The sequence below is a fragment of the Fusarium oxysporum genome, chromosome 7 (assembly GCF_000149955.1).
Source record: "Fusarium oxysporum f. sp. lycopersici 4287 chromosome 7, whole genome shotgun sequence".
Lineage (NCBI taxonomy): Eukaryota > Fungi > Ascomycota > Sordariomycetes > Hypocreales > Nectriaceae > Fusarium > Fusarium oxysporum.
In genome coordinates this window covers 1,026,594-1,052,292 of record NC_030992.1, presented here as the reverse complement: position 1 = coordinate 1,052,292, position 25,699 = coordinate 1,026,594, and the positions used below count along the sequence as shown (strand labels likewise).

The 25,699-nt window shown below is 49.3% G+C and overlaps 12 protein-coding genes across 17 annotated transcripts; 4 read left to right on the top strand and 8 right to left on the bottom strand.

The window, feature by feature from the left end:
* Window positions 1-357: 357 nt before the first annotated feature.
* On the top strand, window positions 358-4,234 carry FOXG_05042 (uncharacterized protein). The gene has a single exon (XM_018383128.1). The coding sequence runs from the start codon at window positions 1,336-1,338 to the stop codon at window positions 3,874-3,876; it is 2,541 nt and encodes an 846-aa protein (XP_018240005.1). The 5' UTR covers window positions 358-1,335; the 3' UTR covers window positions 3,877-4,234.
* FOXG_05041 (uncharacterized protein) lies at window positions 4,221-7,350 on the bottom strand. Its single transcript, XM_018383127.1, has 3 exons — window positions 6,692-7,350; window positions 6,613-6,638; window positions 4,221-6,562 (listed from the first exon to the last, which is right to left on the bottom strand). Exons 1-3 carry the CDS (start codon window positions 6,844-6,846, stop codon window positions 5,115-5,117), a joined length of 1,629 nt encoding a protein of 542 aa, XP_018240004.1. The 5' UTR covers window positions 6,847-7,350; the 3' UTR covers window positions 4,221-5,114.
* Window positions 7,351-7,567: 217 nt separating this feature from the next.
* Window positions 7,568-8,730, bottom strand: FOXG_05040 (methyltransferase). The gene has a single exon (XM_018383126.1). It carries the CDS (start codon window positions 8,322-8,324, stop codon window positions 7,824-7,826), a length of 501 nt encoding a protein of 166 aa, XP_018240003.1. The 5' UTR covers window positions 8,325-8,730; the 3' UTR covers window positions 7,568-7,823.
* Window positions 8,731-9,092: 362 nt separating this feature from the next.
* Window positions 9,093-12,603, top strand: FOXG_05039 (uncharacterized protein). Of its 4 annotated transcripts, none has more exons than XM_018383123.1 (3): window positions 9,093-10,197; window positions 10,333-11,229; window positions 11,284-12,603. In XM_018383123.1, the coding sequence occupies exons 2-3, from the start codon at window positions 10,754-10,756 to the stop codon at window positions 11,804-11,806; spliced, it is 999 nt and encodes a 332-aa protein (XP_018239999.1). In that variant the 5' UTR covers window positions 9,093-10,197; window positions 10,333-10,753; the 3' UTR covers window positions 11,807-12,603. The 4 variants fall into 4 exon arrangements, with proteins under 4 accessions (XP_018239999.1, XP_018240000.1, XP_018240001.1 ...); XM_018383124.1 differs by having other exon boundaries at window positions 9,093-9,772; window positions 11,284-12,380; XM_018383125.1 differs by having other exon boundaries at window positions 9,093-9,772; window positions 10,430-11,229; window positions 11,284-12,372.
* FOXG_18974 (uncharacterized protein) lies at window positions 9,338-9,508 on the bottom strand (the record flags this gene model as incomplete). Its single annotated transcript, XM_018399127.1, has 1 exon — window positions 9,338-9,508. The coding sequence occupies one exon, from the start codon at window positions 9,506-9,508 to the stop codon at window positions 9,338-9,340; it is 171 nt and encodes a 56-aa protein (XP_018240002.1).
* FOXG_05038 (uncharacterized protein) lies at window positions 11,928-15,552 on the bottom strand (the record flags this gene model as incomplete). 2 transcript variants are annotated; one of them, XM_018383120.1, is made up of 4 exons in its annotated part: window positions 15,206-15,552; window positions 14,857-15,068; window positions 13,224-14,791; window positions 11,928-13,173 (listed from the first exon to the last, which is right to left on the bottom strand). In XM_018383120.1, exons 1-4 carry the CDS (start codon window positions 15,248-15,250, stop codon window positions 12,791-12,793), a joined length of 2,208 nt encoding a protein of 735 aa, XP_018239996.1. In that variant the 5' UTR covers window positions 15,251-15,552. The 2 variants fall into 2 exon arrangements, with proteins under 2 accessions (XP_018239996.1, XP_018239997.1); XM_018383121.1 differs by lacking the exon at window positions 11,928-13,173 and having other exon boundaries at window positions 13,198-14,791.
* Window positions 15,553-16,262: 710 nt separating this feature from the next.
* Window positions 16,263-19,220, top strand: FOXG_05037 (uncharacterized protein). Of its 2 annotated transcripts, XM_018383118.1 has the most exons (5): window positions 16,263-17,015; window positions 17,065-17,089; window positions 17,142-17,178; window positions 17,228-18,096; window positions 18,156-19,220. In XM_018383118.1, exons 1-5 carry the CDS (start codon window positions 16,498-16,500, stop codon window positions 18,252-18,254), a joined length of 1,548 nt encoding a protein of 515 aa, XP_018239994.1. In that variant the 5' UTR covers window positions 16,263-16,497; the 3' UTR covers window positions 18,255-19,220. The 2 variants fall into 2 exon arrangements, with proteins under 2 accessions (XP_018239994.1, XP_018239995.1); XM_018383119.1 differs by having other exon boundaries at window positions 17,228-19,220.
* FOXG_05036 (uncharacterized protein) lies at window positions 17,063-19,248 on the bottom strand. Its single transcript, XM_018383117.1, has one exon. The coding sequence runs from the start codon at window positions 18,952-18,954 to the stop codon at window positions 18,520-18,522; it is 435 nt and encodes a 144-aa protein (XP_018239993.1). The 5' UTR covers window positions 18,955-19,248; the 3' UTR covers window positions 17,063-18,519.
* A 1,011-nt stretch (window positions 19,249-20,259) lies between these two features.
* FOXG_05035 (uncharacterized protein) lies at window positions 20,260-21,192 on the bottom strand (the record flags this gene model as incomplete). The annotated part of the gene is made up of 3 exons (XM_018383116.1): window positions 20,916-21,192; window positions 20,581-20,860; window positions 20,260-20,523 (listed from the first exon to the last, which is right to left on the bottom strand). Exons 1-3 carry the CDS (start codon window positions 21,164-21,166, stop codon window positions 20,260-20,262), a joined length of 795 nt encoding a protein of 264 aa, XP_018239992.1. The 5' UTR covers window positions 21,167-21,192.
* Window positions 21,193-21,980: 788 nt separating this feature from the next.
* On the bottom strand, window positions 21,981-22,187 carry FOXG_18973 (uncharacterized protein; the record flags this gene model as incomplete). Its single annotated transcript, XM_018399126.1, has 1 exon — window positions 21,981-22,187. One exon carries the CDS (start codon window positions 22,185-22,187, stop codon window positions 21,981-21,983), a length of 207 nt encoding a protein of 68 aa, XP_018239991.1.
* An 819-nt stretch (window positions 22,188-23,006) lies between these two features.
* On the top strand, window positions 23,007-24,017 carry FOXG_05034 (uncharacterized protein). The gene is made up of 4 exons (XM_018383115.1): window positions 23,007-23,477; window positions 23,531-23,586; window positions 23,647-23,801; window positions 23,853-24,017. Exons 1-4 carry the CDS (start codon window positions 23,308-23,310, stop codon window positions 23,892-23,894), a joined length of 423 nt encoding a protein of 140 aa, XP_018239990.1. The 5' UTR covers window positions 23,007-23,307; the 3' UTR covers window positions 23,895-24,017.
* On the bottom strand, window positions 23,982-25,697 carry FOXG_05033 (uncharacterized protein). The gene is made up of 5 exons (XM_018383114.1): window positions 25,621-25,697; window positions 25,158-25,562; window positions 24,937-25,103; window positions 24,491-24,890; window positions 23,982-24,441 (listed from the first exon to the last, which is right to left on the bottom strand). The coding sequence occupies exons 2-5, from the start codon at window positions 25,311-25,313 to the stop codon at window positions 24,268-24,270; spliced, it is 897 nt and encodes a 298-aa protein (XP_018239989.1). The 5' UTR covers window positions 25,314-25,562; window positions 25,621-25,697; the 3' UTR covers window positions 23,982-24,267.
* Between the last annotated feature and the right edge of the window lie 2 nt (window positions 25,698-25,699).

Genomic DNA, 25,699 nt, shown 5'->3' with positions numbered 1-25,699 from the left:
CGATCTGTTACTTGGCATTGTTTTGTGTGAGAAGAGACTTGCAAGAGGCTGAGTAGGTTGTAAGTGGTTCAGGTTGAGATCGTCAAAACAACGATGCAACTGAACCGAGATCCGAAAGTAATAATATCGATATCATGATTTAGTGCGTGTAACACAATGTTTACTCGTATTTCTGATATTCCCATCATGTGGAAAAGCAAACGATAAACCCTTGTCTCCCCCATGTCTCTTGTGCGACGTTAAAACCCCGCCCCCTTGCAACATCCACTTTATGCATATTCCCATGCATCGCATCCCTGCATACGATCCTTTCTAGTGTGACCTAGCCTTGACAATTATTCCGTTAACCTCACCTCACCTCATTTCCATCCAACCTTGTATCTCATCACATTGTCACATCACAAACAACGAATCTGTTTGAACGGCAAATTAAATTACTAGGAGGATCGGCACTGGACCGAATAAACAACTTCAAACTTAGCTCTTCTCTATAATCATGATGGGCTGTCTCATCCATATTGTTTGCCAGCAAGTGCTGGCCCGTCCTATTTTTGGATCTGGCGGGAATAGTTTCACCGTTATACAGTCGGCCGTATACCAACAAACGGTGAACGCCTGTTGATTCTAAAAGTACCGAGGCAACTGAATAGAACCATCAACAGGTCCCCATCATGGGAGAGCTATTTGGCTTGGCTGCCATTGGGTACTGGGTAATTCATCATGACCAGATGGACGGTGACTGGGGTCATCAATCCCTCCACTATCTGCTGAGGACGCGAGCCTTGCATCTGGGGCCCATGCTATTTCACGTCTATCATCCAGTCCACAAGGCAACTCGTCCTAGGCCCTCGAGCCTAATATGGTAATATCTGTCCATGCTCAGTTATCCACTTGCTTCCAAACCACGTCTCGTCTATACTGATCCTAGAATCTCGCTGAATCAAGGCACATGAGGGGGCGCCTACATATCCATCACGTCTCATGTTGAGACCACTTTAATTAAGTCCCGATCGATGTCAAGGATGTCTGTTTGCTCCGCCACCCGTCACAGTTTGACGCTGAGGACTTTGATACTGGCAGGCGAGATGCCTTCTTAAAGACGAAGCTGTCGCTGCTTCTTTGGAGTCCATTATTCTTCATATTCAACTCTCATTCATTCTCTTTCTGTTTTGTTCCCAGGTTTGGGCTTCTTTTCTCAGTCGTTCTCTTCTGACAGGTGCTTTGGTCGCCTTTTTCCAAGTTAACAACTTTGCTCTTTGAGAGAGTATTTTCACTCATTGCCAAATCAACAAAACACCAAACCAATCTACGCCTTTCCGATTTACTTCCTTCACCATGTTCATGCGTAACGTTCTTATCGCGGCTGTCAGCCTGCAGGCTCTCGTTGAGGGTGTCATTGCCCAGGAGAAGGTCACACTCACCAGGACTGTTACTCGTCAGAAGCCCAAGACTTCTGCTGGCAACCCTTATGAGGTGCCTGATGTTCCTGAGGTGACCGTTGTTCCCACCTCATACATCACCGACGGAACTACCATCTTCGTCGACGAGACTGTCACAATTCCTTGCTCTAGATGCACAGCTTCCACTGCTGGTGATGCCGACGCCGAGGTCACTTCTGAGGTTATCACTACTGTCATCACGAGCGATGCTGGCAGCGTCTCTGACCAGACTGCTGAGGTGACTGTCATTCCTACCTCTTACATCACCGACGGAACAACCATCTTCGTTGACGAGACCGTCACCATCCCCTGTTCTAAGTGCACTGCTACTTCCACCGCTGGTGACTCTGATGCTGAGGGTACTTCTGAGGTTGTGTCTGAGACCGTCCCCGAGTCTGAGGCTCTCTCCACTGCTGATGCCACTACTTCTGGTGATGCCGCAGCTGCTGGTACTTCTGAGGCTGTCTCTGAGGCTTCCAGCGAGACCGTTTCCGAGGCTGCTACCACTGAGGTCGAGACTCTTTCCACTGCCGAGGCCACTAACTCCGGTTCCATCACTGAGCAGACTGCTGACGTGACCACTGTTGTCCCTACCTCTTTCATCACCCGTGGTACTACTCGCTACGTCAACCAGACCATCACCATCCCTTGCACCAAGTGTGCTGGTGGTAAGACCAAGACTGTTGCCACTGGAGTCGTTGGCGAGACCACCCTTGACACCTCTGCTGCTCTTGAGACTACCGGAGCTACCCAAGACGCCGTCGAGACCTCTGCCGAGACCTCCGCCCCTGTCGAGGAGGAGACCACTGATGTCGACAACGCTACTCAGACTGCCAACACTGCCACTAATGAGGCTGACGCCAGCACTGAGACTGAGGCTCCTATTCCTACCACCATCATCCTCACCACTGGAAAGGGACAGAGCACTGTCGCCACTCAGCCCGGACCTTTCGCCAACACCACTGTTGCCGCTGGCGCTGAGACTACTGGTTCTGATGAACTTCCCGGTGCCGTTTCTTCTGAGGCCGCTACCAGCAGCGCTGTTGTCAGCAAGGTGAACAAGCCTGTCATTGTTGTCATCCGCGAAGTTACCATCTTCCACCGCACCGTCGTCATTGGTGCCGCCTGCCCTCCCGTCAAGCGTGGCAACAAGGGCGACTTCGTTGTCGGTACCGGCTCTGACGAGAAGACCTTCCCTGAGCTCGGCGAGGCTCTCACTGACGCTTGTGACAAGCAGTTCAAGGACTGCTCTGAGAACGCCGGAAAGAACTTCGAGGTCTCTGATTGCCAGAAGCAGCGTGAGATTTGCCGTGCCGATGCCTCTTCCACTGCTAAGGCTCCTACTCCCATCACCAAGGAGTCCACTGAGACCGCCTCCGTCATTCTTCCTTCTGACGCTGAGGTCACTGGCAAGACCAAGCCCGGTGTTGGCGGCCATGTTGTCATCTCTACCCGAACCCTTACTGTCTCTGAGTCTTGCGCTATCTCCGATGGTACCCCCGTCATCGAGGGCCCTACCTCCACAGGTGCTGCCAAGACCACTGAGACTGCCGCCGCTGAGACTACCTCCGATGCCGAGGCCGCTGGTTCTACCGCTCTGGGTGTCGAGACCTCTGAGGCTGCTACTGAAACTGCCCCCGGTGCTGTTGAGAGCTCTGAGGCTGTCACCGTTGTCACCATGACCAAGTCCGATGGCGAGATTAGCACCATTGCTATCACTCTCACTAACGGTGTCCCCACTGGCACTGGTGTCGTCCCTCCTGAGACCCAGGTCGACTCCTCCGCTGAGGCTGCTCCTACCTCCGAGGCTGCTGAGACCACTGCTGCTGCTGAGACCTCCGGTGACTCTGAGGCCGTTGGCTCTACTGCCCTTGGTGCTGAGACCTCCGAGGCTGACGAGACTGTCACTGCTACTTCCACTGGTGTAGTTATTATCACCATGACTAAGTCTAATGGTGAGATCAGCACCACTGCTATCACTGTCTCCAACGGTGTCCCTACTGGCACCGGTGTCGTCACTGTTCCCGGCGAGAGTGAGAAGACCACCGTTGTGGTTCCTCCCGCTGAGACTTCCGAGGGTGCCATCGGCCAGGAGACTACCGTCCCTGCTGCCGGCGAGACTGTCATCACCAAGACTGTCACAAACCAGGTCACCTCCTACGTCACCGTCGGTGTCAACACCATGACCGTTGGCGTCGAGACTGTCACTCTCACCAACCAGGTCACCGAGACCGTCACTGTCCCCTGTGGTGCTGGCAAGGAGACCGCCAAGGTTATCACCTCTGTCGTCACAGCCTGCCCTGCCTCCACCACTCTGGCCACTACCCGTGCCCCTGAGCCCGAGACGGTCTACGTGACCGCGACCGTCGAGGCCGCTCGTCTTCACAGCGACGTGCCCGCTCCAGAGCGATTCCGCCGCATGCTCGGCTTCTGGTAAACAAGCGCAGCTTGGCCACATTTTCCTTTTTTCGATTCAACTTCAGACAACTTTGGAATAAAAACAACGCACAAAGGTTTTAGAGGGTATGATATTTGGGGAAGGAGTTCTTTTCAAAGGGCGGCGACTGTCATCCTCCTACGGTCACACTTCCGTCTGCGACTGGAAATTCTGTGATTGAGGGGTTTGATGGTACGCAGAGGAATGAGAAATATTGAGATTTGGAGTTGAACTTTTGAGTCCCTTTTGTTATCTTCATGTGCTTATGATTTTGCCTGCGGGCGTGTAACACGATGTATGTACCGCCTGGATTAGAGAATAAAGAACGCCATTTCATGAGATCTCGTGTCTTTTGCCGGTGATAATATGGTTCAGATGTGAATGTGATGTGATGTGTGACCTGTGTGTACTGGCCTTCATAAGTGTATAAAAGGAAGTTTCAAACGATAGTCTCGCCGGAATTCCCACTTACGTCCCCTTTCCCATAGAAGTTGTGAATGATCACCAAGTACATTAAATGCATAAAGCGGGACAGCAATATGTCTTGTTCATATCATATGCTAACCAAGACTATATAATAAAGATCGAATAATATGCCATCCTCGTAACCAAGCTCAGAGAGCTATACACAACCCTTCCCACCATAAATAAAACACAAAACGCCCACAGAACTCGCCAAACGATAGCGTAACAAGCATTGTCGCTGCGAGTTCTGGTTCAACACACTATCCGCAAAGCGATGGCGTAGAAGCACTTTCGCTGCCGAGGGAAATTGGGAAAACTCGTAGGACAGCGTGTACAAACGCTGATGGGGTATCATAATAAAGAGCAAGGCAGTGCGTAAATATCAAAGTAAAAAGATCAAAATAGTCCGATGGGGGAATGCTTAGAGGGTCTGGACTTGCGAGGGGAGCAGGATGATAGCGCTGAAGCATTGTCACCCAGCTGTCGCAAGGTCAGGGGCCCTCTGAAGCATAAATCGTTGTCGAGGCCGTCATATTAGTGGTATGTATACCAGATTGAAGATGTGGCGACGCCTTGAGGCGTAACGATCGATCCTTACCGGATGAGGGTGAGAAGTGAATGTCGTCAAGGCGTATCATGAGTGAATAGCCATGTTGATACAGGCAGCTGAATCAGCAGGTTGGGCTACTGCCAGCTGCTCAATTAAGAGACGTCAGCCAGGGCGATTGTTGAAGATGCAATCCAGGCGGGCGAATCCAAGGAGTCCCGTAGATTTAAACGCGGCTCGACTTCTTCCAAGGAAGAGATCGGAAACCTCGCTCCTGGCCCTCTCGTCTGGCTGCACCATCCTCAAACTCACTGGACGAGTCTGACTGAAGCTTGCTGCTGGCTGGGTTGCCGAAACATGTGAGAAGAGCCTTCATCGCGAATGAGCTAAGAATGCTCATGCACAGAATTCCGATCATGGTGTAGTTGCTTTTACGGTATTGGTGAGGGCCAGGGGCGGCGTCCTCAGGCCAGCCAGTGTAAAGAGCATAAGTTGTCATGACACTGCCTAGGTTGCCGAGACCAGAAACGAGAGCAGTTGCGGCAGCAACTCCGACTTCGCCATGGCGCTTCTGGAAGATCTCAGAGCTCCAAGCCATGCAGATGGGGACAGTGGGACCAAGGCCGAAACCGACCATCAGAAGGCCTCCATATCGAGCCCAGCCATTGCTAGTCGCCAGAGTAGTGGTGAGAAGACCGGCGATCTGGATGCAGACAGCAGCGGAGAAGAAGTAAGGGCGAGATCGGTGGAAGCGGTCCGAGATAGGAGTGACGATGAGGATGGCGATGAGATCCATAATCCAGATTGGCGCAAAGAGCAGACTCACTTCGACGCCGCTGGCCTCAGGTCGGATGGATGCGATGATGACGGATCCATACATCTGGGTGCCGATGCCGACGCCAACAACACCGAAGTACATCATAGTCAGGGGCCACAGGCGCCAGTCGATCAGGACAAGACCTAGGTCCCTAAAGTTCCAGGGTCGAGCGTGGTAAACACGTCGAAGGTCATGGTAGTGGATCACAGCGTCTTGACCCTTGAGAACTTCGGGAGTAGCAGGGAGCCACTTGAAGATACCAGTCTTGGGTCTGGTCTGGCCAGGTGCAAGAGGGCGATCGGGAAGCCACCACAGGAGGATAACGCTCAGAACGACACCAACAAGACCATAAACCATAAACATCCAGCGGAAACCCACAATACCTCTCTCTCCATCCATAAGTTGAAATCCCGCAGACACGAGACCAACAACAGCGGCAGAAACTTGAGAAGCAGTGAAGTAATAGCCGATTCGCTGTCCAGTACGCGAAGGAGGGTAGAACAGAGTGAGATAAAAAGCCATACCAGGCCACATGCCAGCAATGACGAGTCCAAGCAAGAATCGCAGCAGCTTCACACTCCAGGGATCATTGACAGCAGCGAAGCAAGTGCCAATAACACTGGTCGCAAAGACAATGCGTGCCATCCAAAGACGAGGGCTGAGCTTGCTCATGATAAGATTGGAGGGACAGTCAAAGATGACATAGGCGACGTAGAATAGAGCGAGAGCAGTCGAGACATCCTTTGGTGTCATTCCAAGGACAGTCATGAGATCGTGTCCCTTGTCCTTGTTCATGGTTTGAGCAATACCAATGTTGGACCTGATGGCTGAGCAGAGGAAATAGAGGACCCAAAAAGCTGCAACATGATGAGTGAATGGTTTCATAGGTAGTACAAAGGAAACTTACCAGGAATGATACGGCGATCAATCTTTCTGTAATTCAACTGGTAAGCCATACGTCGATCTCAGAGAGGTTGGCCACAAACCTGTAGATACGCTCTACCGTCTCAACATCATAATCACCCTCTCGGGCATTTCCCTCTTCCTGATTCTCAAGCCCAGTAGAAGCAAGATGAGGCTTGGATGCGGGGTCATCATGCTGGCCACCACTGGCGAGCGAACTATGAGCTGACTCTGCCATTGGAAGTACAAGACTTGAAAGCAATGGAGGAGCGTGCTATAAGTCTGATTCAGATATTGCAGGTGACGACAGCAGATTGAATAGGAAGAGAGGCAATGCCAGTCGAGAGGGTTTTTATAGTCTTTCACAAAGGTAAAGATGAAGAAGAAACTGATGTCGAGGAGAAGAGGAAATAGAAAGAGGGTGGAGGGGATTTATTAATGGAAGAAAAAAAGTTGAGGGTCCGAATCGATTATTGGATGAGATCCGTGGTTTGTGAGCCGATCTAGGCCGCTAAAACCGATGCAGATTTACTCTTGGGGGATAGCTTTTGCAGGTTGGGGTAGCTATAGCCCACTAAATGCGGCTACTTAGAGCTAATTATCAACCCTTAACCCAACCCTTCTTGTTTGTCCGTAGACTCTGCCAACGTGATCGGCTGGTTTTTAGTCACTCCGGACCTGAATATGAAGAGACACGGATAATGTTGTATCAATTGAGTGATTGGTGACCTATAGACATCAGAGGAAAGGTGATTAGTTCAGAGATGAGAATTATATCTCAACAATTGTAGCTATAGAGCTCCAAAGCTCCAAAGCTCCGGATGCGACACGGCCCGATAAGAGCTTATTCGGCAATCTACCGAGTCCAACACCGACGATCGGAACAGCAATAGTCATTCAAACTTGTATAAAACGACAGCGTGATCTCTGTTAGCCTATCTTCGGCTTAAAGGCAGTGTCTGGTATTCTAGAAATGCTCGGTGCAGTCCGGAGTACTCTCGGCTTTGCAGCCGTTGATCTGATGTCTGGGGGAAGGCAAAGTGCCTGCAGCCAGGGTCCAACGACTCTTGTAACGAAGATAGTTTAGTCCAATCATAGGCTCAATCTTTGCGACTCTCCAAATAATAACATCATCTTATATAGATACTATGATAGATATCACAGCTAGGAATGGGGTACATCAAATTGCCTACTGGCAGCTTCGCCTTGTGTACATCAGCCCTTGTACGCCTTCTCCAACTCAGCAATATCAAACTTCTTCATCTTCATCATAGCCATAGTCGCTCTTCCAGCTGCAGCTTTATCCTCAGACCCAATCATCTCCTTGAGCGCTGAGGGTACGACTTGCCAAGCAACTCCAAACTTGTCGGCCAACCATCCACACTGTTGGCGGGCCTCATCACCACCTTCGCTGAGCTTCTCCCAGAAGTGATCAACTTCAGCCTGATCCTTGCAGTCGATCATGAGAGAAATGGCTTCGCTGAATTTCCACTTCGCTGGACCGCCATTGAGAGCGACAAAGGAACGGCCTCGAAGCTCGAATTCGACAACCATGACCCTTCCGGGTTCCTGGCCGTGTTGGTCTTGGCCGGCGGGAGTGTAGCGTTGGATGCTGTTGATCTTGGAATCAGGGGCAAAGATTGAGACGTAGTGGTTCGCTGCCTCTTCGCCTTGGTCCTCGAACCAGAGACAAGTAGTGAGTTTTCCGAAAGACATGGTGTTTAGTGATGATGGACTGTTTGACAGAGTATTGAAATGCGTGTGAGTATGGTATGGAGGACGAGAGGGAGAAATCACATCTTCTTTATAGACCTGTGTATTAATTGAACCAACACCGTGAACTCTGATGGCTTATGCCAGGAGTATTATTCACATATTGAGGCGTAAGACCTAGATCAATAATCATCAGGGGTTAGCAGATTCAGGAAATGCACAGATGAAGGCTTTCACATCATAACACAGCAAACTGTTGGATCACCGTGAACAAAGACATTTGCCGAAAGCCACTTCATCTAGAGGCGTTAGTTATCGCATTATCGAACCAATTGTCTCTATTGGGTCTGAGGACTGAGAGCGGGGAATGCTTCAGGTTCAGTAACACAAGCATAAGACGGAAGACAAATGTCCGACATGAGGTTTTGCTGTTATCCATACTGATAACATTCCATCCGCTTGGGTCTCAACCCCTCAAACCGTTCTGTGGGTAGAGAAGATGATGAGTCCGTGGGTTTGGTATTGCCCAAGGGTTAAGGTTAAAAGGAACCTTCAAATACGATCCTTTTTATTTCTTCAATTGATAAGCTCTGACAAGGTTCTTGAGATCAGCTCTGATCGTCGTAATAAACCAATAACGATACGCATAATTCGTGTGGCTCATGGCCATGGTTGATCCTCGCAAGCTCAGCATTAGCTGCTTTAGGCCTGGCCCATGTCAGGCCGCATCCCATCGTTGAATGGTTCAACCTCATATTTCTGGTGTAAATGCACAAATGCCTTAGAACTCAGATCGTTCCTTCCCGTCCCGTCCCTAATCTAAACGACAAGGCGCCCGAATCTCCAAATTCTCACCCATTTTCAATTTCCCCTCTCTCAACACCCAAAACCGTCACCACCAGGGATCATCTGCGACTCAAATGCTATTGAATCGGCAGAATCCTTACTCCTTACTCGTTACGAACCGACCCTCGTCCTTAGCGAGCTCATCGATCTTCGGTAGTCTCGCCAATGCCTCACTTGGGATTATCGTCGTCACCACCAGCGTCATCTGCTTGTGCCACCCACATACTGGTGCTCTGATACATACGCAACAGCTCCACGCCAAAGTCTGCGATACGCTGATAGTCGCAAGCCTGTCGCAAACTAGCATTGATTTGGACCATCAATCTAGCAAGCCGCGACATGTCCCGTTCAAGACTCAGTGGTCTAGACGTTGATACCTTCATCCCCTTTGATATTGTTCCCGTTGGACAAAGGTGCCCACTTTATGTTCGACTATTACCACCTGGAAAATAAGGTTGTGAGGCCTCACAACCAAAGGACCAACACCAACCTGGCACGATGAGTCAGGCACCTAGAGGAGACCAACTTGGACGAGGCCGACCAGTCATCGTATGCTTCATCCATTTTTGGAAGCTGCCTTGATTTATCTGATTATCTCATGCCCAGTAAGTGCGCACTATTCGGAAACAGAGATCCCTCACTGTGCTGTTAGCGACTTGAACGGTAGTAGCCTGACGCCTATTGAGTCCTAAGAGCCAGGGTCAGACAAGTCACTTCTCGGTGCACGTCACGGACTTGAACTTGGAAAATCCTGGCAGATGATACGGATCCTCCAATAAGCAAAGTTGGCTTAAAATCCAGAGACTGTGAACGAGATCATGAGATCCTATCGGAATGCATCTGCAAAGGATCCATAAACGCGGCCCGCACAGCCTCATGCCTAACTATACTATCTTCGAGCGAAGATCAGAAAAGGCAACGATTAATGGGCGGACACACAAGGAAGTCTACTTGCGTGCTGTTAGTCGTCGTCGTAGCCTTGCACTTCCCCACGCCTCCATTATGCGACGCCACCAAAGAGGCACGGCGCGTGAGTCACGATTTTTAACGCTTCCGCATAAGTCCAAGGACTTTGCTTATTATGGGACCTGCCGTATCGAGTCATCGTTACCCGTTGTCTGCCTGGAGTAACAGTCAAATACTAATAAAGTCGTGTTCGCAACAGACTTTCGCCCAACAACTCGGATCTGTCGGCGCCACAATACTTGCTTTTGCTGAGCCACGCACACGCGATGTCACGTGCTAACTCTGACTAATTCTAGCACTCGTCACATTTTACTCCACCTTGTTCTACCCGTAGCCTTCCGCTTTTTCATACCAGAATTTTCAGGCCTCCAACCTTCAAGCTTCATTCATCATAACCAACCCGAACCGAGCAAGTAGTCATCGGCATAACGATTTACAATTACGCCTCCTCTATCACTCAACACCAACTCTCGCCTACGATTCTCTATAAAGCGCAGTCTCGCCCCCCGACCACAAGCACCGCTTTTAATTCACGCGCCACTCGATTACAAACTCCTGCGACCGCGATTCTTGCGTCGCCTCCGATTGTCGCAAAGCAACATCAGTCACTCACAGGTACCATGAGTGTCGCATTCGAACCTCGTAACTTTATTCATGATGGGAGCTATCCTCCCATCGGCGACGACCACGATCATGGTGCGGACCAAAGATTTACAGACAGTGATGTCGCCGAGCAACTCAGTCATTACACAACCGAGGCGTCCATGCTTCCGGATTCCACAGGCGTTCTGGGAGATGATAGAGGGATGATGCCAGAGGATGCTGCTGCTGTCCAGGAAGCAACCCGACTCGACCTAGGACCCCATACGTTCCCGTCCCCGATCGAGGCCGCTATGCAAGCACCATCACTCGACCCTCTACCCGACGACAAAGATCTTTCCCCGAGTATCGAATCTCCTCCTCCTTCGTCTTCTCGAGTGAAGTCCATTCCAAAGCCCGAGAGAGAAGCGGTAAAGGGCGCCGACGGCAAGTTTCACTGTACCTTGGACGATTGTAAGGAAGAAGTCCGAGTGTTTTCGCGCAAATGCGAGTGGAAGTAAGTTCCCACCCGAATTTCGAACTTAGTAACATATTGCTAACTATTTTGCAGCAAGCACATGGACAAGCATGAACGGCCGTACCGATGCCCTGCCGAGGGATGCGAAAATCTCCCCGGTTTCACATACTCTGGCGGTTTGCTTCGGCATGAACGAGAGGTTCATGGCAAACATGGAGGACCCAAGAATACGGTCAACTGTCCTCATCCCAACTGCAAGCGACATACCGGCAAGGGATTCTCAAGACAGGAGAACCTGAACGAGCACCTACGTCGGGTTCATACCAATCCTGATGGATCTACTCCTACCGAAATCGTTCAATCACCCGGCGACAACGACAGCGAAAAGACGGGCATGAAGCGCAAACGCCACTCGAGCGAGCAGGCCACTGAGGAGCTGACCGAACTCAGAGAAGAAGTCAAACGCCTGAAGGAGGAGAATGAGAAGCTGAGGGCTGAGATGAACCAAAACTCCCAACATTCTCTGTCTATGATGGCCCAGATCGCCGAGTTGCAGGACGCTCTGCGTGAAGGTCTCGGACATACCCTGGGAGCTCCCACTGCACAGATGATCTAGGATCCAATCTTGCCTTTGGCAGTCCCTAACTTCAATGGACCATAAGCAGGAGATCAAGGTCTGAGCATCATCACAAGCGATCTGGACCAGGCAAATTCCTGATATTCTCGGGAAATTCATTCCTTGACAGCTCCATCTTCTTTCACTCAACTTATACACACTCCACTCGGCGTTCGGCTTTATGCATGGGGCTCATGGTTTCACATCAAGTATGAGTCTTGACATGACTCTTTACACTTTTACTCTCAATTTTTTGGCACGGCGTTTATTCCAAGGTACTGGAACTGAAAGAAATGATATCCCCCTCCTGTTTGATACACAAATACAATGCACACGCACACTTTACATGATCAATGAAAGAATGGCTGATGGATTAGGGGCTAGGAAACGGGATCGTATACCAGGCAGTATGCATGAGAAATGAACCAATGGTGTCGGACGGTTGAGCTTTTTTATCTGTAATACCCCTGTAATATACTAGACGGATGCCATAACATCCCTTTTCTTCTCCTATCTGAACACGATTAGAGTTCTCATGTTTCAAATCAAGCTCTTCGTCCTCTAAACTTTCCCTATGGACTTTTTTCTCTGCTCGTGATGCTATGACTCTTAATTTCCGGAAACTTCGGTAGAGTGGCAAAGACACCACAAATTGCTTCGTAAGCTCATACCGATGCGATGCGGCTCAGCATGTATTCCATTTTGAACCCCGAATTCATGTACTATGTACCTATTCCCCACGAATGCATCCTTAACCCAAAATATACAGCTCCTGTTTAATCGTATCTTCTCTTCTCTTTCTTTTGGGTAGAAGTTTGAAACAGAATCCCAATCATACAGCTCCGCTTTGCCCGCTCCATATATACATTCGAACCAGGTCTCATGCTTGAGAAACCAAGTGGGTACAAGGTAAGGTTGGAGCTTCTTTCAAGTCGATTTAATCGTGCGCCGACAAAACCCGCATCTGCAACCCTTGCTCGTTCTCTAGACGGCCTGCACGTAACTTGCAGGCACACTTCCCGTGACGCCCGCCTTCTCGACCTCGACCCAGCCATCACCCGGGTCATCCTGCACGAGGACGAAGCGTTCGCCTTCGGCCATGGAGTGCTCTGACTCAGCCTGTGCCGTGTATTCGTATAGAGCTTCTACGTAGCGGAGCTTCTTTGCGCCGCGCTTGGGCGCTACTGCGGGACCCTTTTTCTTGGTTGATGGTGCTAGGGAGGATGTTGTTGAGGTGGAATAAGTAGATGATGGTCGGGCTGCGGGAGCGGGAGCAGCCGGTGTCGTAACGGTGGTGAATTCGACATATGATGAGGGAACGAGACCTTCCTTGTAGCCCGCTCGAACCTTGACCCAGCCAGAGCCGTCTATAATACAATCAGATATCGTCACTAGGGTATCAGGGGTTCAGACTTACCGTCGGGTTCCAGCAGTACCACATCTCGACCATCATGTACTGTAAGTTCACCCTCACCACTAGCTTCGAATGCATACAGCATCTTGCCCTTCTTCTCCTCCTTTGTGCCACCATTTGTCTCACCGGCGCCTGAACCTGTGATGTAAGCTGCTGGTGGAGGCGCCATGATTCTGTTCTTGCGCATAGTGCTAGATGACTTGGCCGAAGACATGCTTGGGCGTCCTGCGTCTGGTGGTGTTTCCTCCGATGGGCTGAGCTGCCCAGATATGGATCCCGATAGAGATGGGCGTGCTGAGTGAGAGCTTAGAGACGTCATGGTATTGGAACGGGTGAGTTCGGGTCCATCTGAAGCATTAGAATGCACCGATGTCATCGTGGCACTGGGCTTGAGTAGCTTATTCGCGGCATCCTGGCGTTCGGCCTTGAGCTTCTTGCGCTCATCCTTGGACTGTTCGCCAGGACAGTCAGGGGGCACCTTCATCTCACATTTGCTATGGCATGTGTAGCCGCAGTCACGACAATCGAAGCCCTTTGCGCTCAGTCCCCAGATTCTCTCTCCACACAAATCACAATTCGTGGGTATCTTGAACGTTTGACTCTTGAAGTTGTGGTTCTTCGCACCCAACGTCACATCACCCACCACAGATGTGATTGTCGATGTTTCGACTTCGGCCGTCAGTCTTTGACGATCAATAGAATGAAGATCTTCCTGCATTGAGAAGAGTATGCGAACAACTTCCACCTCGTCCTTCTTCTCTTTTCCTTCCCTTACTCGTTGCTTGAGTTGTTTGAGACTTTCAACCTCTCGTCGCTTCTTATCAACCTCCCTCCGTAGTTCTCCTAGTTGCGACTTGGACTTGCCCAAGACATTGCGCAAGAAGACCTTTGCGGTCTCGTCAACTACCATGGTGCCATCATCGTGCCAAACAGGACTGGCCTCGAAATGCTTGTCGGGTGGTTCGTTAAAAGCTCCCATATTGTGTTGGATGTACATCATGGAGTCGAGATGGGGCAAGTTCCTCTGAATCTCGGTGCCTTGGTGCTGGACCATGCCGTTGCTTTGTTGCAGCATGTCAGACTCGAGGTTTGTCGCAACAGTCCAAAGACTGTTCAGCTTGGTCGTTCGAAACTCGCTAAGATCCTGTAGACTATCCATAACCTCGGGAACATATTCGTGGTAATATTTCTCCTTCTGCTTGTTGGTAACATTGATCGCAATGATATAAGTGTTCTTGGCGTTGTTCATCTCGAATAGCTGTTGTTGGTAGGCATTCTGAGCCTTGGCCTTGTCATAATGCGACTCGGTCTTCTTACGCTTGGACTCAACCTCTTGGCAGACAGTGTCGTATTTACCCTTTGTCTTGGCGAGTGAGGCATATGAAGCATCGCGCTCCTGCTCGAGCTTGGTGGCATAGTCGGAGTGTCGTTTGCGCAATTCTTCGAAACGGCCGCCAAAGAACTTGAGCGGCTCGGCGACCTGGGAAATAAGATTGTTGGCGTATCGGTCATGCTCGTTGGCGCGGGATTCGAGCGTCGTAAGCTGGGTTGTCCATGTGGTCAAAGAAGCACTGGAGTTGTCGCACAGTGATCAGCGTATGCTTTCAAGCCAACTCATGGGGGATTGTGTTCGTACCTCTCGAGCGAGCCGGGCGTCATGGCAGGAGTGTCTCCTACACTAAGCTGGGCCGTCTTCTTGTTCTTCTTGTCAAAGTACTTTTTGGCAAGTGCTGTAAGCTTTGCGCTATATTCCTTCTCGATGGCGGCGCGCTCGCGGTAGAATTGCTGTATATCTTCAAGCCAGGCGATGCCATGACCGAGCCATGCATTCGCGGGTTTGAAGCCATCCTAGGAAGATGTTTGTTAGCCATGCGAATGTTGGGAGAGCATGTGAAAGGAGCTTCCAATGCAGGCGCAAGGCAAAAAGGAGGCCGTAATGATGCATTATGAACAGCGGGCTATCTTTAGTCAAGTAGGCAACCAACCTTGAGCTCTGAGCCAAAGGTGGGCATCGCGTCCACCTCAGCCATGATGGGCAACGTGTGTATTCAGATCGATCTCAGGAGCGGGGGGTAATCGGTCGGCGCGGATGAGACGGAGACATGTACGAGATCGCAGATTCGAGGCCGAGGATGTATCGAGAGGAAACGGCCTGAGTTATGGAAATAAGCTTGGAATTGGTAGTTATTTGTAAAAGTGAGGTTATAATGGACAATGACAGCCAGCGATAGCGGGGGAAGATGAGGCGCAGCTTATGAGGATACAGTGTAAGGTAACTAAATGGAAGGTAACTTCAATTGAAGAGTAGACTAACGAAGAAGGAAGAAGGCGCCGCCGTACCGCGCCGCGTGGGCAGCCGATAGAACATGCCCCACCCTGCAGGTATGGAGTAGGTGGTCAGTTTAGGCTCTAGCGCCCCTAATTTGCAGCATTTAGAGCCTAAAACCCCGCCAATAAAGAAATATTGGGGGCGCCCGGCACCCCCATCATGCGCCCCAGCTCGACACCATGCTAGGGATTGATGGAGAGTCTTTTGGAGCAAGCCCGAGATCTTTTCAATTTAGGCTTGGGAAGACTTTGCCGATTTCCGGTCTGAGCCGCATAAACCTTTGTCAGAGTCGCATTCATGTAGGTACAGACAGTTTGACGTCTTGACTGTCGAATTTGTTCTAGAAATGTGTCATGATGGGTATATCAGGGGTCGAATCGGGCATCACCATATCCAACTTATACCAATGCAACAAATCTACAGAGTAGAAACAAGATATATCCATGCTAGATATACTAGTGCTCTTGTCCGACAGCTTCGACACCGCAAGATCAATGCCCAGCAGCCAAGTAGTAATCAGACTCAGGGGCTATGATGACACAGGGTCCTCTATGACAATCTGCTTCAGAATATTTCGCCGATACATCTCCAAGGCAACACTGAACTCAGGACCCAAAACCAAGAAAAGAGAGACGCGTAAAACTGGCTGATAATCCACTTGGCAGTGGACATACTTCGGCGGGTGGTCGGCTCGGATGGAAGCCGAGCGACCCCCGGGACATGGCCCAGCAGTAACAGTAGCAGTAACAGCAGTAGCACGTCATGTAAACTATTCCTAAAATTCCCCTATGCGAAACTAAAACTATCAGACCGTTGCTACTATCTAAAACCGCTCTCTCAACTCTACTTCTTCATCATCAGTTGTTGTCCTTTCCAGTCATTGTCGGGTCTTTTCTTCTTATCAGCGATACCCCTGCCAAGACCAAACCTCAATCTCACTTGATCACCATGGCACTCACACTCCAAACAGCCATTGACAAGAGCAATCCGCTCGCAGAGGCCATTATCGTGCCATCCAAGCCCAAGGCTCTCACCATCAGCTACTCCAACCTCGAGGCCGACGTGTCCGCCTTTCAGCGCAAGCTCGCCGACCTCGGCATCACAAAAGCCGCGCCCGTATCTATCGCGCTCGTCAACTCGTACGAGTTCATCGTCTCTTTCCTCGCTGCTTCGTGGCAGCGCGGTATCGCGGCGCCTCTCAACCCGGCTTATAAGCAGGATGAGTTTGAGTTCTACATCGAAGATGTCAAGAGCGCTATCGTGCTTGTTCCCAAGGGAGCTTGGGCTGCTGGTGCGGCCAGTGTGAAGGCTGCTAAAAAGTTTAACGCTGCCGTTGCTGAGTGTTATTGGGATGCTGCCAAGGGTGAGGTTGCGCTCGATGTCAAGGATTATGGCCTTCTGAAGGGCAGGAAGGAGAAGGTTCTCACAGCTGAGCCTGATGATGTTGCTCTTATCCTTCACACCAGGTAAGTTCTCATGATAGCTATGATAAGCTCATAACTAACAAATTGACAGCGGCACTACGTCGCGACCCAAGGTGGTGAGTAGATTTACTTGTGATTCTCATTGACAGCTTATACTCACATGGACAGGTCCCTCTCACTCACCGCAACCTGACCCGAACCATGAGTACGCTATACCACACTCATCTCACTTCATTGGCTAACTCCTTTCACAGACAACATCAAGAACACATACCAACTCACATCCAAGGACCGAACCATGCTGGTCATGCCTCTGTTCCACGTCCACGGCCTTCTCTGCGGTCTCCTCGCTCCTCTCTTCACCGGTGGCTCCATGGTCGTTCCCACCAAGTTCTCCGCCTCCGAGTTCTGGGCCGACTTCAACACCCACAAAGCCAACTGGTACACTGCCGTTCCCACCATCCACCAGATCCTACTCAAGAACCCTCCTCCCAACCCCAAGCCCGAGATTCGCTTCATCCGATCATGCTCTAGCCCTCTGTCACCCACTGTCTTCCAGCAGCTTGAGGAGACCTACAACGCCCCCGTTCTCGAGGCCTACGCCATGACTGAGGCTGCTCATCAGATGACATCTAACCCTCTTCCTCCCGCTAAGAGAAAGGCTGGAACTGTTGGTATTGGTCAGGGCGTCGAGGTTAGAATTCTCAATGAGCAGGGTGAGGAGGTTCCTCAAGGCTCCGAGGGTGAGATCTGCATCATTGGCGAGAACGTCACCAAGGGATATCTCAACAACCCTTCCGCCAATGCTTCTTCTTACCACAAGAACGGCTTCTTCCGAACAGGCGATCAAGGCAAGAAGGACGAGGATGGCTATATCATCATTACCGGCCGCATCAAGGAGCTTATCAACAAGGGCGGTGAGAAGATCAGCCCTATTGAGCTGGACAATGTCTTGACCCGTCACCCCAAGATCAGCGAGGCTGTCAGCTTTGCTATCCCTGATGAGGTCTACGGTCAGGATATTGGTGTTGCTGTTGTTCTCAAGAATGGCGAGAAGTTGACTGCTGAGGAGCTCAAGGCTTGGGTCGCTGAGCGATCCGCCAAGTTCAAGGTGCCCAAGAAGGTGAGCTTCCCTTCAATATGCTCTACACGTAGAGAGCGGGAGTGCTAACAGTGTCTTAGATCTACTTCACCGAGATCATGCCCAAGACCGCGACTGGCAAGATCCAGCGAAGAATCGTTGCCGAGACAATGATGAGCGCTCCCAAGGCGAAGCTGTAAATGTGGTGTTTGTTTCACAGTCGCATAGATTTCAAGTTTAAAATATCACAGGAAGATAGTCTTAGAAGAAGTTGTATAGAAATTGTTTCCAAAATTGATAAAGCATCGCTATTTAAATGCGGCTAAAATCGATTTATCCCATGCTGTCTAGCATGTTATCCCCTGACCAATAACCTCCACCATATTCCCCTCGCTTTATATCCCGCCCCGTAAGATACCGACAAACTCCTCCACATTAGTCGCATAATATCCAGTATCTTTTCTCCTAATCGTAGTGTCCATCATGGTCCGCAACCTCAATGATATCATCGTCATCGTTGATGTACAGCCGACTATCATTCCTCTTCAACCCGGGCTTCTCAGCACCCGGCGCCTGAACCTTTCTGTTCGTCACGGTGTGTCGCTCAACCCAAGCCGCTGTGCCATCGGCTGCCTCCCATCGCAGCGGTGCCTTGGTGAGTGAGTCCTTGGCGTCTCCGTCTGCGGGCTTGGCGCTCGCAGGGTCAACGCCAGCTTCTTGTGCTGTGTGGAGTAGAGCAGCGTTGGCGTCTTGAAGATCGAGGAATACAGAGGTAACTGTGACGTTGGACTCTGTATCGCGCTGGAGGAGGATGTAGACTGAGGGAGCCATAATGGGTTGGTTCCGTAGCTTGTAGGGGGATGGAAGGTAAGTATGGTTTTCAGGTAGAATGTATGGCATAGGTTGTTGTGTGTTTTTGTGTGTAATTGTTTAAGTAGTGGTATGTTCGTTCAATTGTGTGAGTATGGTTGGGAAAAGGAAGAGGGTGAAGCTGAGATATTATATCACATTTAGATCCCACCTCATGCACGAGCCTCCACTGACACAATCCAATTGCCAGGTGACCTAACTAAGCTCTATAGATGTCTAAATTGGACCCCTCCCCCGCCAGCAATTGCGCGACTTCTGGCTTGTCATAAGTGGTGTGACTACTCATAAGGCGAGAGTAGGGCCAAGATTAGCAAGCAAGATATATTACCTATTCAGTTCTTCTCGAGTCCGCTGCGGCCGAATTCACTCGGTTCATCTCGAGACCTGAGATCCCCGTGGGGGGGCGAATTCGCAGTACGGAAAGCCAACGCCGAAGCTTCGGAGCTGAAGCGGAGCCAGCCCGGGTTTAACAACTCCGGCCCGTCCGGTAGACGCCGATCAAAACAAGTTATGATGTAAATTTTGAACCCATGATATGAAAAGTTTTGTGTCATAATGTTGAGGACTGAAGAAAAGATACAATTTCTGCTTTCACTGTGGTCTTCATCCCCAGATACAGTGACCCCAGGAATCTATCATGGCACGATATATCCACCATGCCCATCTTACTAGCAAGGATATCACATAGCATGATGACATACGATACGGACAGACCTCAACAAACCGAAAGAAATCCCATCATAAAGCTCAAGCCAAAAAAAAAAAAAAAAAAAAAAAAAAAAAAATCTTATAGATTAACTGCAGTGACGTTGAGTTTTCGGGAAGTTTTACAATCTCGGGAACAAGACAGAATCAGATTCGCCGAGTTTCCCGATGGCATTGACTGCTTAAAAACAGGGTCTCGTTTTTAGGTCAGGGTCCAAGCAGGTATTCGCTCGCTTAGTAGAGCTACCCCTGGAAATAAATACATCATCATTTGACCTCATCGATGGGGCACGGCTTCAGCTTTGTCTCCATCCTCCGTATATCGGCGACCTTCTGCTTTTTCATCATGAGTCAATTGCTCATGGGAACAGAGCCATGGGATATCTATTTCTAATGAGAAGTATCGGAGCAGTCGGGTATCTGAAAATGACAATGGTTTATGCTCGACAAAAGAAACTACTATTCTAAAAAATAATAAACTCTACATTGATACACAAGTGTACAAAAATAATCTCCTCCCACTTACTCCAACATCATTGGTTGAGGTCTCTGGCCCTGAGTTTCCATTACAGACAAATCTATCGAAACCCCATATCTTGTTCAACATGATAGACAGTGCGCCTCTGTTAGTCACCTTTGGATCTCGTACCCGTCGCCAACCGGAAGAGCAGAGTCAAGTTTTTTGATCTCATGCTTCAGATTTCGAGTCATAACTCCAACCAGGAGGAAGATAGTCGTAATCAGCATCTCCGGTACAACACTCAGGCAGACTTGAACTGCTTTCGAGGTCAAGAAACCCGAAGTTGGATGTGAGATCTTGAGCTGGAGATACGCGATACCATAGGCAAGGCGCAATCCAAGGAGAGGGAGGTTGATAAAGACTGCATACAGAAGCTTGGAAGTGTCAGTACTGAGTTCTCCCTTTTGGTGATAGCGGTGGATTCGACTTACTAGCTTCCCGCCGTGAAACGAAGATACACGGTTGTTTGTAGATGACTTTTGACACTTTCCGAGAGACCACAAAGCCCAGATCGCGAGAAGCAACCATGCTAATGCAATGAGTGCAGAAGCAACCTTGAGCAAGGTCTTGTTGGTTGAAACAGAGTCGCCATTCTGTAAACCGACAACAGACACGATGATGAGGGCCATGGCTGCTCCAACTAGGCCATGATACTTGATCTCGAGAATGATATCGCGTTTTCTGCTGAGTCCAGGGTTTGTTCCACGTCGACTAAACAATTGCTAGTCAGTCAAGTCAGAGAGCAGTGGCAGTGTATGATACTTACGCCTCGTGCAAGATCCCAGAAGCAGCCAACAGCAAAGGAGAAAGACCAATACTGTTCAGTATAATTGACCCAGTTGAGCTGTTAGTTTCATAAAGACCAATACTGCCGGTAACAATCCTGAGTACACAGAATATCTGGACGTAGAGCCATCCTATAAATCCAGTCTTTCCATGCTTGAATAGGCAATACAGAGCAGGTTGAAGGAGAATAATGTAAATGGCCAGTTTAGCCGCTGAGATAGAGTCGGTCATTTCGAAAGGAGGAAACAGATTGAGATCGTTGTAAGTGAGTTGTGATGACTGTCTCGATAAAACTGCCAAGAGCACGGTTATTCCTACATTATTATACTAATTCCACAACTCCATTTCTGGCTGCCTCTTCAATGCTGCCTTTCTTCATTATGGAAGCCAATTTCGACGTCGAATCCCAATAAGGAAACGAATTCGACGAGATCAGCTTTCGACCAATCATACGTAACCTGGAGCAGGTGTAAGCGATGATGATAGTGTAGTGGCGGAGTTACACTGGTGTCAACGATCACGACTATCAACTTAAGGTTCTCACGTAATTTCATATCAGGCTACATCCTCAACTGTCGCTGTTATATTTCGTCCAAAGGTACAACTTGCTCCAGCAATATTTTCTTTGGCCAATCAAGTAAACTCTGCAATTCTTGTGGCACATTCTGGCAAATTGCTCGAACCTCCCTAAACCCGGAGTCGCCTATACACCAGCTCTTGCTGGCCGTTGATAGAAGGGCGAAGTAATGTGCGAGTACGACGCGGGCCTCGGGCCGAAGCTCCTGTGCCATATCGGCGAAGCTTTTATGTAGAAGCATAGGGAAAACGATGAGTTTGCGGCAAACGCTCCTCGCACTATGTTTCTTGCTCCTCCTAGTCTTCCATATTCCCCCTAATAAACTCAATGCTCCAGCATAGGCGACTTCTGTCTCAGAGTCCTATGGCTCCTCTAACTCGTGGGGTTCCTCACGACTAAGTAAGTGTTTCCAGTTTCGACGCATTTCCTCGCTTTGGTTTTCGCTGAGGAATTCTGACACACTGTCTATCATGACGTAGGCGACAGATTCGGCTTGTCTTGCACAGGATCCAAAGCTCGTAGGAATAGATCTCTGCTACTGTTCGAGATGCGTAGCCAGTTGAGAGGAGGAGTATATGGCTCCAGAAGACGAGCTTGGAGGTGAGCAAAGCCGTGGATGCGAAGCATGCCAGAAGCCAAGCATACGCAGTCGACAATCTGATTCTGGATATCCATTGGTTGTGTTGGTAGGGCTTGAGCCTGATGATCTGCTGCTCATTTACGGGGCAGCTCAGTATCTTCCATTGCATATCGACGGGAAGACTTGTGAATACATATATCGAATTCTAATATCGAATCCAAGAAAAGAAAACAATGGGAATCTTGCGCTGTTATAAACGTTAACGAGGGAGGGCCGAAGGGGATTCCGCCAGCATATTCCGGTTTCCGATTTAGAGCTACCATATTAGTACCTTAGATGCAGTAGTTGTCTATCACCGGTGAGATGTGATTTAGGTGAATTATTGTATTAGTAGTAGGCACTTTAATTCACATAGCATGCGTACGATGTCGCCAGAAAGCGAGCAAGTTGTGGCTACAAGTGACGATCCTACCCTAAAGGCATGAGAAACTTTGCTTCGTCTTTTTTCGGGCCATTCCAAGATCATATTAGCTATTGATTTATTTGCAATCGTCCGTCGAATCAATTGCTTCTGCGAAGAGGGTCAACCGAGGTCTACGAATAGGAAAGATGATGAGAATAACCTTCACTTCTCCTTCGAATCGAGTAGTTCCCACAGCGCACATTGTTGACTAGTTTATAACGGGAGCCTACCTTTCGTTGGTTGATATACGTCGACACTGCAGGAACAAAGTCATAAAGAGAGCGTTTCCGTCAGGATCAGAAACGTTTGTATTCCTCCCTTTTCCTGCTATGTACATATAGTTGCCATAGCGGAAACTACCCGGTCAGATGAGTAGGTTATCGATAAGGCTGATCTAACAGCATTACCATCCAACAACGAATATACATTTGCCAGTATCTCTGACCCGTGAGCCTGGTAGTCTTTAGTATTCTCAGGATGTTTTAAACCTCGATGTAGATCTCCGAGTACCTCACATTTAGTCATTGAACTCGTTGATCCCAGCAAGAAGAATAAACACCAGCATCGAAATTTTAAGCCAAGACACGATAATCCACTACATCACCCCAAAGGCGCACTATCATCACCAACTCCTACGCCCTTCAGACTTACCCCACCAATCACGGCAATCACTCCCCCGCAACTCGGAGCCCATCTCCGTATCACCTCATCCTTTGTTCGATACATAAATACAACATCATCATAACCCAAACATGAACTCTCGTCTTGCATTCTCACTCTCTAGAGCTAGAATTACACCTCGCTTCACTACATTCCGAACGATGGCTTCCTCATCTGTTACCGTCCCTCCCGGAAAGTACGAGTTTCTCGTTGTCGTCCATGACAAGCCCAATGTTCGGGAGAAGAGACTCGAGGTTCGAGGGTGAGCTGCGTTCTGATGTTGGATTATATGTGGCTTAAGCTAACAAGCCGGAGAACCCACTTTAAGAACATGGTTCCTAACGTTGAGAATGGAAGTTGGAAGATGGGAGGTGTGTTAATAAACAGGCCTAGGAACTGGATCCTAACAGTGAGACTAATGTTGTGTCTAGGTGCCATTTTAAACAGTGTTCCCAAAGACGATAGCGTCGACAGCCTCGACTTTGCTGGCAGTACCCTTGTCTGCATCGCTGAATCCGTAGAAGAGGTCAGAGAGCAACTCAGCAAAGATATCTATGCTACATCAGGCGTCTGGGACATGGACAAGGTAAACAGAACGTGAATCCATTCGAGGACAATTTGCTGATGTGATATACAGGTCCAAATCTACCCCTTCAAGGCCGCTTTCAGGATGAACTAATGCACAAAGTCAATACCATTACCATAGACTCACGATAGAGACCCTTTTCAAAACAGTGAACTGATACTATTTATGCTAGTTATCATGGCCCGCTACCATGATGTTCCTGTTGTCCATCCGTCCATTGCTGAAACATCGAATCTTTGTGATCGTTCGTTCCCTACCGCTTTGCTAATACCAGCCCTCAACAATCCCTGCATATCGATGTCATTACCAGCTCAATGAAAGCGAGCTAAAGCTATTACTAAAAACCGCGAGGAAGAGCTATCTGACCTATAAAAATTCCAATTCCAATTCAAGTGATAGTAAACGCCATCGTACACTGACATATCCATGCTCCTTTGGTATGGCCCGCCACCAAGTCATGCGTGGTTTAAGCATCGTTGCCATTTGAACCATTCTCAGCTGCTTCTTCGGCTGCAACTCTCAATTCGTAGTTGAGGTCAAAGCATTCGGCCAACAATCCGGTAACACTGCCTTGTCCTTCGGGGATGTCGCCATTTACCACAAACTTGCCGTCAACTTTCATGTTATCAAGGGAGTTAAGCTGTCCCATGTTAGAGAGAACTGGGTTATGCCACGATGTATCCACATACCTTCATGCTGTAGGGGTAAAGCTCCCGCACGGAGGATACACCCCCATTTTTCTTGACCTCAACGAGGCAACGCTTCAGTGTCTGCAGTTGGTTGTAAACAGGCAACAGAGCTTCGGACACTGGTTCGGATGCCAGCATAAATGAGTAGATGTACGCATACGACCGTCGGATTAGGTACAGAAAAGTTCGCTGAGTCCAGAGATCAGCTGGTCGCCCCCGCTCGTCCACCCAGTTTCCGTTCTGTCGGCTCTCATCAATTCTGTCAAGTTGCCGTTGGAAATCATACAGATCAGTCTCTCGGAGCGACCATGCTTGTGTAAGAGAAAGCTTCTCGAGGTCGTTGCGAATTTGAATGAGCTGGTCGTAGATTGGTCGCCATTGCTCAGCTACTTCTCCTTGTCTTTAAAGTGTCAGTACATCTTCATGGAAAGTGTCGATTATCTCACCTCTCAAGAACCATGTCCGACCAGCGGACGCAACGGTGGTACAAGTCTCGGAGCACTTCACCTCCCTCCTCTAAAGTTCCATCCTCTGCGGTAAATGTGCCGCCATTGTGCTTTTCGCCAATTTCCAAAATTTGGTTCCGTAGCTTCTTGACCTCGGATGTGGAGAACTAGTCAACGTTAGCACATCTCCAAACATTCCATTCAATTCCAGCCTCGCTTACCTTGGACTTGGTGTTGGCCAACGAGATCGATCGCAAGATCGAAATGAGCTTCTCATGAGCCTCCAGCAGGTAATCTGGCAATCGCTCTAATCTCTTCTGAAGACGCGACAAGGTTGAGTTGCAGAGCGCAACGCGGTTCTCAAGTAGTGCAAGCATGTATGGAGGATGTCGCTTGTCGGGTGATGGATCAGTAGCAGCATCGTGAATGCTTTTAGACAGATCTTCAAGTGTAGACTTGATGCTTCCGAGATCCTTGGCTGAGTAGAGCTCGGCTCAGTAAGGTGGTCGAGTAGTCGCTTGACAGTTGAGGTCATAGCGGTATGTTGGTGGTGCCTCATTGTTTCGTCCGATCGTGAGATAGAATAGGGGATAGCAGCTGCAAGCAGCTCTCCAAGACCTTATCCACTGGTAAACAAACTTGTTAGCACACTCGCGTTTGGATGCGACAAAGACGGTGACATACATCTGTTCTCCTCCTTATCGCCTGTTTCGGCGCGCACAACCGCCAGCTCCTTAACTGATCCATGGTCTCATCAAACATG